Genomic DNA, 11,326 nt, shown 5'->3' on the forward strand with positions numbered 1-11,326 from the left:
GATATTTGTATACTATTTTCTTATTGAAGGTATTCTGTGGTTCTTTGAAAAGCATATAGAGCATGTATGGAAAGGTAAGGATGAGAGCTACCACGTATTTCATCCAAATTCATTTTTGTAGATTAAATCTATGCAGTTACATTGATTAACTAAAGCTTGTGACTGATAAATGCGTGGTAAATCATTATCTATCGAAATCCAAACGAAAACTGATTTCGAAGCCGATATCACACGTGACAAATTAGTAATGCACACATTAATTTTCGGTCCCGGTTTGACGGTGTTATTTATCAACAAAATTTTTTGATTAACAAATTCACATCTAGCGCAGACAGACACCCCTGATATTCTAACATCAAGCAGATTGTGAAATCACGCTGCTTCAGTACATTATCTTCATTACAGATGTGTTTGGCAGGGATTGTGGTATCATTTCTAATGTGGAAAGGAATAATCGGTAATATACAGTACAAATTTCTACTTGCAAAGCCGACCACAAGTGACATGATTAATTAATTTTGCATTGTGAATGTAACAAAAATCATTAGAAGACATGCAGTCATCGGCTTTTCATGAGATTTGACATCAGGATAAAAGTTCCTTAATCCATTAGTAAGAACGCGCTAATCCGTGTACGCTGTAGATGATTGAAGAAATCCCGCAATTCGAATTTGAATGAAAAGTTTACTTTTTTATCGTAAAAAAATTGAATTGTGGGATTTCTTCAATTAATTCCTTAATCCACTTAGTATCCATAATGACAGAATATTTAATGCATAATCCTGTCCTTTTTCAAAGCAAATTTGATTATGAGAAGTTTTGTACATCCTCTACCCGACCATCATTACGATTTCCCTCAAATTTCAACTCCGACTCACTTCAGCATATCAAGGCCTAACAACTAATAGATTGACGCAGTTTATACTCAACACAGATGACCTGATACGTTTCGTAATTCAAATATATATTCTTACAACGATAACTCGGACGCAATTTCATAAACGTTTTTCCTGATAAAAGTTTATACCAAGGAAATGCACTGTTAATGATATCTTGAGGAAATACAATCTGTGAGCAACGTTGCTAGAATGTTTTGACATCATATGAATGATATCATGCGAAATATGTAATGAATAAATCATGTATCTAAAATCATGTTGATTCAGTTTATAATCGCGTAAGTAGAAATCTGACTAATTCCACGTTTTTGTCACGAATTAATAATTATTTGTGGATAGTTTTTCAACAACCTTCTCTGCATTTATAGAATAAGGCTTCGTATATTGACTTCAACTCGAGTTATGATGTACCAGTTGATATCTGTCTAAAGTCGACTATAAACAAACTTTCATTTCCATTGAAAATTTCAGGGCAGCAACAGAACTGTATCGACGCAACGGATACGACGCTCACGACAGTTGCAACACCAGCAGTTGTAAAACTAGGTGGCAGCACTTTCGTACGATGTCAGGTTTCACCACCCGGTAAACATTTATGCGGTTTCAGAATAACAATATCTGGCCAATCGGGACAGTTTGCGTTTAACTGTCCTCGTGGAACTATCACTGAACCCCGGTACTTTGGACAATGTGACATCACAGCTGGACGCTATGGTATACGTATCCATAATGTACAGATGATTGATTCTGGAAAGTGGAGGTGTGATTACATGAACTCTTTTCCAAACAGTAACGCAATAATTACTGTAAGAGGTAAGCATGATAAAAAGTTCAATAATATCTCATTTCCCTTATCGTGTTCAGTGATGAAGAGTGACTGTGAAATTGCATTCACCATGTGATCTGGGTTTGAACAATTCACTGACTGCGAGTTAAAAATGTGACGAGTAATAACATTATAAAAGCTTTATTAATTAAATTAACGCGAGTAAAACGTGTAACATTTTACGCGTACTCTAATCATTTGTAGCATGTTGATTTATAAGAGTAAAATCCCGCGATAAATGAATTGATTGCTAACTTGTTTAATATTTGAAATATTAGAAACATATCGGGTGGTTGCTGCCACCCTTCTTCAGTCTAAAATGACTGCCCAAATAAATACACAGTATATGTTAACATCCTACTGATGATAAATTTATTATGAAATTGACCAGCCGATTACCCAGCTTACCGACTTATCCTTACGGTCCCCCTAAGATTCGTAAAAGTAATGTCCCTTTACGCATCTTATCATCTCAAGAAGGGGCTCTCCCTCTTGATATCTTTCTCGATCCTCGATTGAAAAAACGCTTTCTCCTTTGTTGGTTCGTTCTCTGGTTCTCATATGAAACAAGATATGGATTTACTACAAGACGTCACGTTACCCTCAATGGCAACAAGTTCATTTCTTTTGACACAGTCTCTCTATTCACAGCATAGATCCCTCTGCAACTCACTTCAGATTTTATTAAACGTAAACTCCCGTCCAGTAATTTGAATTTTCCTGCCTCAGTTAACTGTCTCGTTGATCTTTTAGAATTATGCGCTAGAAGAGCCTATTTTCAATTTGATAGCATTTTCTTTGCGCAATATGATTTCGCTAAAGGCCTCTATCGCCTATTATTGACTAGCTAACCTTTTCTTAGAACGACATTGAATCTGAAATTTTACCCTATATTCGCGCCTCTTCTATGGCGCAGTTATGTCGATTATATTTTATGTTTAGTATCAACTGATCTCATCCTTGACATCTTTTGACATTTCTTAATTCCCTTTATTTATCCTTCCTAGCAGTTAACCTCCGAGTGGGAGTTCGATGGAAGAAACCCATTTTTTGATGTTTTCAGACAAAATCTTAATTCGGGATTATAGGTTTCTCTGTTTTTTGAAAACTTACTAGCTGTGAATCCTACCTGAATTTCTTTCCATTCACTCAAACTTACCTTAAAGTGGTGGTTGTTCAGGGTCTTTCCCTTGGGCCTTGGATTTGTGATAAAAACTTTTTAGGCCATGATATTTTACATAGTAGGGGAGCTCAAAGGTGGGTTTCAATTCCATTTTAGCGTACAATAGGTTTGATGGCAAATTCCAATATTTCCAAATAAATTATCTGGTAAAAGTGCTTTCTTGCATTTTTTGCTTGGGGCATTAAGGGGCTATGGCCGCTCAAAAATGCTTCAGAATCATGGTCAATTTCACTTTATTTGTGTACAACGCTGAAATCTTAGTAACATAATTAACCTTTTTTTGAAAAAAACTTGCATACCCGGACAAAGTTTTAGAGAAAGCACTTCACAAAGCTAATAAAGTATCTTTCCCTGTTCTGCTCTCACTGTCCTGATTGTAACCTTTTTATATTGGGGAAACTGGGAAGAATCAAGGAACATAAACGGGATGCTTTAAAGAGGGTGAAATTAGATATGTGGGGTAGTCTCTATTCTTTGCAAATCGGGCATACTTTTGAATTTTCTGGAGCCAATATTCCTTTTCCAAACAGCAATCTCACTATAGACACCACATAGTAAGAATCCGCTTTTGATTTGTACTCATTCTGACCGCTCTGTCAACCTCAATGAAGGTTTTAGCCCCCATTAGATCTGTGTTTCAAAATATGTCAGTACTCCAGTCCCCATAACTTAATGTGCAGTAATTCGTATCTTATTTCATGCATAGACAATGTATTTATGTACATGCGCTGTGTTTTATTTTGCAAGTCATTTTAGACTGAAGGAGGGTAATATTTCTCACATTCGAAGTAAACTTTTTAGCTATCAATTCATTTAGTGTGGAATTTTACTCGTATCGTTTTATCACGGATATTTTGTGATCTACAACTGATTCATGTTGATGTATTAATTTTGATGTGGATGATTTCTTTTAAATTGCCAAAATCAATAATTTGGCAGGCGTATTGAAAATGTACCATCGAAACCTCCGTGGTTTCAAAATACATGCAGTTTCATAATTACAGCGCCCCCGAGTGGACCAGTTCTAACATCTCAACCAAACACCGCCATCAACAACATCGTCACAGTACAGGAGAATTCACCATTAACAATCACATGTGACGGTTCACAGTCTGGAGCTACAGGACTGACGTATATATGGAGTGGTGTCAATCCATCAGGACGGTCTAATAATAGACTCAGTTTTACACGAATCAGTAAAACTGATTCAGGTGTTTATACATGTACAGCATCGAATACAGCAGGAACAGTTACTGGTAATATTGCCATCAATGTTCTATGTAAGTATTACGTTGAGATAGATGAACACACGTGATTTACCTAGTATTCATATTAGGTAATTTGTAGCAAAAATTTGTTGGAAATAACCCAGTCAATGGATTCAAAGGAGTTCGTTTTTCAAATCTGTGTTTCATCGATTTCGAAATATTCGAAACGAAATATTTATAGGTACCTTCCTATATCTGCGTTGAATGCTGAGGAAAACGCGCGCGACTCCTTTATGGAGTTTATTATGAAGTGCATTTATTTTATAAGGCTGAATTATTATCAAATGACATTTTGTCACATCGGTATAAAGCAATTATCTAGGATAATGAAGTAGGCACGAAAATATCGTCAGATTACCACAAAATAATAATCTAAACGCGTTTATCCTTTAACCACGGACTCTTCTGAGGCATATTTTACCCTATTCAATCGGGTGTGTTCTAGACCCCTTATGTCCCATTAATCATAACAGATATACATATTTCATTCAAATGAATCTTCCCATCGATCGATATTCACGATATTTCCTCTGAAGTATATTCGTCACGATTTTGATCGGGTGAGACGCAGCTTTGAAAAGTATGCGGCAGTTTACCAGCGAACCGTAACGATTAAAACATCAATAACGTACGAGAAATTTATTCATGCGAATGCATTGTTGGACTTGACTCGATACTTCATATTTCATATCTATTTGAATGAGAGAAATAACTCAGTAAAAAGCTTCATGCAAAAGCTTATGCTTGTAATAAATATGATTTTTAATGCATTTCAAATGAATTTTGGCCGGTAATCTGAAATATGAAATTGTACAGAATAATCTGTTGCTGTTGTACATATAACTCATCGATAAAGATAATCGCTTTTTAACACTTTTAATTTCAGACCCGCCAAGTAGTGTTACATTACAAGGACCGACGTCACCCGTTCAGGAATCCGTATCTGTTAACGTAAAGTGTACAGCTACAGGGGGTAACCCGGTACCGAACCTCGCCATAACTAGAACACCAGGGGGTAGCACGATAAAACAAGGAATAAGCCCTCTAACATATTCAACATCCGTCACTAAAACAGATAACCAGGCAGAATATCAATGTACAGCTACTGGGGCTGGTATACCGACACCAATGATTTCTAATAAAGTTAGATTAACTGTCAAATGTAAGTACTATACATTGTTTACAAATTACTTGTTATTCCCATGAAGTAATTGCGGTTCTATTTTTGATATAATTCTGTTTCGTCAACACACCCGGATTTTGACAATATCGAGAACGAATGATTTCTAGTTCAAGCAACAACGCTGAAAATGGTGAAGAAACCGGCTGATTATGTATTAGTAAACAACAATCAACAGATAGAGTGTAAAACTGACTCGTCAAACCCGGTTGTACAGATTCAGTGGTTCACATATTCCTCTACAACATGGAAACTACTTGACCCTCGACCAGCTACGAGTCAAACAAGTGCCGCCAATCACGGGTTTGTGGCTACTAGCACATTATCTATTACTGCGACTAAAACCATGAATCGAGCTCAATACAGATGTCAAACTGGAAATCTTTACAAAGATACAACGATTACCGTTTACTGTAAGTTTAAAATACATTAGTTCTAAAATATATCATTTCAGATCATTCGAAAATATTTCGCACCGAATTAATTACCAAATGAAACCTGTTTCTAAACTACACGTAGAGGTTCATTAATGAGAGTGAATTGAGAATTTATATGAAATTCGTTCTATTTTGAATCATGACGTTTCGGCTTCAATCCTTCAATTTTTTTCCGCTAGCAAAATATTTTTCTCGTCCATTTCAGATCCGCCAAGCAGTGTTGCATTACAAGGACCGACGTCACCAGTTCGGGATTCCACTTCCGTTGACTTCACGTGTACAGCTACAGGGGGTAACCCGGTACCGAACCTGCTAATATCTAGAACACCAGTTGGCAGCACTGTGAAACAGGGAGTTAGTCCTCTAACATATTCAACATCCGTCACTAAAACAGATAACCAGGCAAAATATCTATGTACAGCTTCTGGGGCTGGTATACCGACACCAATGATTTCTAATAAATTCGTATTAACTGTCAACTGTAAGTACTATACATTGTTTACAAATTACTCGTAACCTCGTGAAGTTAATTTGGTTCTATTTTTGTCATGATTTTGTTTCGTCAACATCCTTGGATTTTGATAATATTGAAACAAATTATTTCTAGTTCAAGCAACATCACTGACAATGGTGAAGAAACCGGCAGATCGTGTATTATTTAACAATAATCAACAGATGGAGTGTAAAACTGACTCGTCAAACCCGGCTGTACAGATTCAGTGGTTCATATATTCCTCCACCACATGGACAGCACTTGTCTCTCAACCAACTACGAGTCAAACTAGTGCAGCCTATCACGGTTTTATGGCTACTAGCGCATTATCTATTACTGCAACTAAATCTATGAATCAGGCTCAATACAGATGTCAAACTGGAAATCTGTACAAAGATACAACAATTACCGTTCACTGTAAGTATGAAACGCTATTTCAGATATCAAATGAAGTGTTGTAGATTGTTGTTCATATAAATGCCCTTTCCCTGAATGGCTAATGAAGGAGCGTGAATTTAAATATTTGTTTATAGTTCCACCAGAATCAATGACACTGACTGAAATTCCAAACGGTCCAGTTGTTGAAGGTACATCTAAAACTCTGACGTGTACAACTGACTCCAGTAACCCGGTGTCTACAATTAAGTGGGCGTACAGCTCTGGGGCGACAACATGGATAAATATTTCACCCAACCCAGCAGTAAATCATAAACCCGGATCTCACAGTGGACAGATATCTACTAGTAGTCTAGTAGTATCAACTGATAAGGATAAGAATGGAAGACAATACAGATGTACAGCTAATCAGAACAGTCATCCCGTTAATGGTCTCAACCAAACCACAACATTGTCTATATTGTGTAAGTGTGGTATAGCACGTGTAATGTGTTTAACGGTTACATATTATTTCATTCATCGATTTGAATCGGAATACCAATCATTATCTGCATCTTCATGGTTCATTAAGATTAAATCAACCAAATGCGCTTTACTTATTTACAATTCGCATGATTTCAGTTCAACATCCGTAGATTGAGAGAATATTGAAAACAAATTATGATATGCTTAATGGTGAAAAACGGGCAGATTATGTGTTAGTAAACAATAGTCAGATCGAATGTAAAACTGAATCAGTCTTCGATCGATTTTCTTTACTTTGATAAGATATGATAGTCTACCGTCAGATTATCTCAATGTAACGTCAAATTGTTTAATATCGGCTTTCTGACACGAGGGGGCGATAGTGTGCGTATGATACGTTTGCCATATTTTTCATGTTTTGTAATATTATCAAAGTCGTTACGTAGAATCTTTGCAACTATTCCTTAATTTTCTTGCAAACTTCATGTTCTTCTCTCGGGGCTTTTGAATGTACAATTTTTGAAGTTTTAGAAACACTAGTTTTCCGGCCATTCTCCTTACGTCTGCTGTTACATAAAAATCTAACAGAGAATCACATCGAGTTACATCGTGTTCATTTATTGGTCCTCGCAATGACCAATTAGAAAAATACCCTGCAAAGAGGTATGAATCGCTAGATGTCGTACAAAAACAGGGTTTGGACTGTATTCCCGTTTTGCATATTTCGGTAGAAGAGCTGACATGCGCAGTAAGAATCAATTCTGTACTCAGTAAGAACCTTCACGCTCTGGACGAGTTCTCCATAGTTCATGCAAGAAATTATTGGCGTAATCGAGTCTATGAGAATAAATCAATTCTGACTTGAAACGGTACCAACAAGCGGACCCCTGCAGGTGTTTGTCTTATTTGGGTGTTTTTCTTTATCAGCAGTGCTTACTTCCTACTGAAGTGGCGCATGCCTGATGCGGTACATCGGTATCAGGGACATAGACTGGTTGCCTTGTCTTTTCGAACTTACTGCGAATGCAGTGGCCCTGAATTCGACAGGCAACCATTCTATCAGGGACAACGATTACAACGATTACCGTTCACTGTAAGAGAAAATCACATGTTCGCATCTTTCAATGACCGTCTAATAAAGTATCAATCATGACTTTCAATGTTATATCTTCAGTTCCACCCGAGTCAATTACACTGACTGAAATTCCAAACGGTCCAGTTGTTCACGGTACATCAAAAACTCTGACATGTACAACTGAATCCATTAACCCGGTGTCTACAATTGTCTGGGCGTACAGCTCTTGGACGACAACGTGGACAAATATTTCACCCAACCAAGCAGTAAATCATAAACCCGGATCTCACAGTGCACGGGCATCTACTAGTAGTCTAGTAGTACCAACTGATAAGGATAAAAATGGAAGACAATATAGATGTACAGCTTATCAGAACAGTCAAACTGTCAATGGTGTCAACACATCCATGACGTTGTCTATATTGTGTGAGTGTTGAATAGGCGATTTATCTTCTTGATAAATGAAAATGCACAATAATCAGATGTATTCGTAGCCGTTTCGGTAGAGGTCTTGGATTACTGTAGCAATGAAATGAAAAATTATCTTTTAATTTTGTAAAACATAGTAGTTAGTGTTTATCAGATGACTGGATATCAATCAAATCCACGAATGATTAATTCGTCACAAAAAACTTATAAAAACTGATTGCAGTAAAAACTGATATGATTTCATACGAGGGAATTTTACTCCATTTATCGGTAACTTTTTATTGCCGATGTCCGCTGTGAACAACCAGTATGACTATAGTGAACTGTTATTTATCTCATAAAAACCCTACGAAAACGTCGTTGTGTTCTTACAAATGAACTTTACTCTATCTATCAGTGATATTTTATTACCGATGTCCAATCTAAACAACCAGTATATACACAGTACAACGACAGCGTCCGGGGGGACATAATTACTTTGCATCGAAGGAAAACATTCTCAACAATTCATCTATCTTTATTCTAAGTTCTATTCCGAATTTCATCCATATTTTGTTTCAATTCTACTCCGTTACGCAAGGGGATCAAATTCCTCTCATAGCATTAGCGCAACTGGTACATATATTCATTTGAGACTACACTGTACATTCTTTCATATTTCAAGTGCTGAAAAAGTTACTCTTGTATTTTTTAGAAACTTTTTATTCTATATACACTAGACACAATATTACATATTTAGTTTAATTCTACAATAGATGCACCGCAGCTTTCTTCACAAGTTGAACCCGTTGCCGCAAATATAGGAGAAAGTGTTAGATTTACGATAAACTACGATGCAAATCCGTTAGCGACAACTCTCAACTGTAGACACAATTCAACAAATGACCGACGGAAATTGAAAAAGACCAGTTTAACGCAGTGGAATGTCATCATACAATCAGTTCAGGCGTCTGATTTTGGATCTTATTCGTGTAGACTCAATAATTCAGTTGGTAGCATAGAGATAACACTGAAACTCACAGAAACTGGTAAGAATCATGTGCTATTTCGAATTATATGTTGTTTTCAGAAATTCGCAGTCATTTGCACTATAGCACTATTTACCACTTATCAATTCTAATGAAACCTGCAAATATCGATTGCAGCCTGAAACCTATTTTCAATGATAACTCTTCTGTTAGTCGTTCATCAATTGATAATATTTGAGTAGTCGGATGTCTGGAGGGATGCTGGGCCCAGGGTTCAGATTAATACCGGAGTAACACTCTGAATAACACGAGACTGCATTTTGCTGAACTGGGATCCCAATAAATTAGTGCAGCGCGCGAACTATAAAACGAATTTCTTTTTTTTCTTATTGTTTTAGGACCTCCCCAAACACCGTCAAATCTGTCAGTTATTGCAAAAACAGGCATTTCTGTGACATTGAGTTGGGTGTCTGAATTTGAGGGTGGTGCCAAACAAACGTTTGCTGTCAGTTACAGGGCTTGGAATTCCATACAATTCGTGAATAAAGCTGAAATACCCGATCCCGGTTATAGAAAACTGGTGCAAACGAAAATAACCGGTTTAAAACCGGCAACTGATTACCAGTTCAAAGTGAAAAGTGTCAACTTAAATGTAGGTGATAATACAAGTCCATTTACTGATATAGTTACAACTAATACAAATGGTAAGATTGAAGGCTTGTTAGATATGTAAGTTTTATAAGATATAAATACAGGCCTATTTTTAAGCCCGTTGGAATAATTAAACGTAAATTCCTCATTACTTTAAGTTTCTGATTAGGATGATTTTGTTTGAGTTGAATTCCTCATTCTCGGAAAATCCTCATTGCGTGTCATCGAAGAAATTCAAACAAAAAGTTCCTTCGGATTATTTTACCAGTAAACTTTGCCGATGTCATTCACATTCGATGTCGCATCATTTTCGGTCAAATTCAGAATCAAGGAGCTTCCCGTTGATACGAATATAGGAATCGGAATACGTAGCGACATACGTGCCTCCTCGATCCCCGATCTTGAGAATTCTATCTCGGCTGTTAGTTCCAGCTAGTGGGATTGGCTGCACCCACTCCTTTCTAGATGATTGTGTTGATGATGTATCAATTGTTTTCAGGATGATATTGATATCGGATTTGTTTTTCTCATTTTTCAGCTATTCCAATCGCTTTAATCACCGCAATGAAGCAAGCGACAGTAACACAGAAAGGAAATAGTGTCCTGATAAAATTGTCGTCGTTTCCGTCGAAGTACAGTGTCTACGCGGAATACTGTTTCAAAAATACGAACGAATGTTTTAATTCTACGAAACTAGAAAGTACTGGCGGTTCGATTAGTATTGAGATTAAAATCGATCCCGATCAAGCATACAGTTACCAACTGATTGTAACTGAGAGTAGTGACGTGATTCTGAGCCATCAGGTTGAAATTCCAGGTAAATATTTGCTGGTTAGTGTCGGTAAACCAAGATCCAAACGTTGAAAAGAGAAAGACAAACAAACAAATAAATGCATAGATATCCCAACCACGCCTATAGTCATTTTGCTAGTTCGCTTTTAATGAAAAATATCTCTGGTGAAATCCAGGCCCATCGATACTTCCTTGTCATAATTTGCACATTTTATTTTCCCATTTTTCGATCCTCTCAGTTACTACCAATGTTGCACTGATCGG

General features: G+C 36.8%; 1 protein-coding gene across 1 annotated transcript; it reads left to right on the top strand.

Moving 5' to 3' along the window:
* The first annotated feature begins 5,233 nt into the window (after positions 1-5,233).
* On the top strand, positions 5,234-8,659 carry LOC141901093 (synaptogenesis protein syg-2-like). Its single transcript, XM_074788174.1, has 6 exons — positions 5,234-5,338; positions 5,467-5,769; positions 5,999-6,274; positions 6,401-6,703; positions 6,820-7,146; positions 8,322-8,659. The coding sequence occupies exons 1-6, from the start codon at positions 5,305-5,307 to the stop codon at positions 8,657-8,659; spliced, it is 1,581 nt and encodes a 526-aa protein (XP_074644275.1). The 5' UTR covers positions 5,234-5,304.
* The last annotated feature ends 2,667 nt before the right edge of the window (positions 8,660-11,326 follow it).

This window comes from Tubulanus polymorphus, chromosome 3 (assembly GCF_964204645.1).
Source record: "Tubulanus polymorphus chromosome 3, tnTubPoly1.2, whole genome shotgun sequence".
NCBI classification, from domain to species: Eukaryota; Metazoa; Nemertea; class Palaeonemertea; order Tubulaniformes; family Tubulanidae; genus Tubulanus; species Tubulanus polymorphus.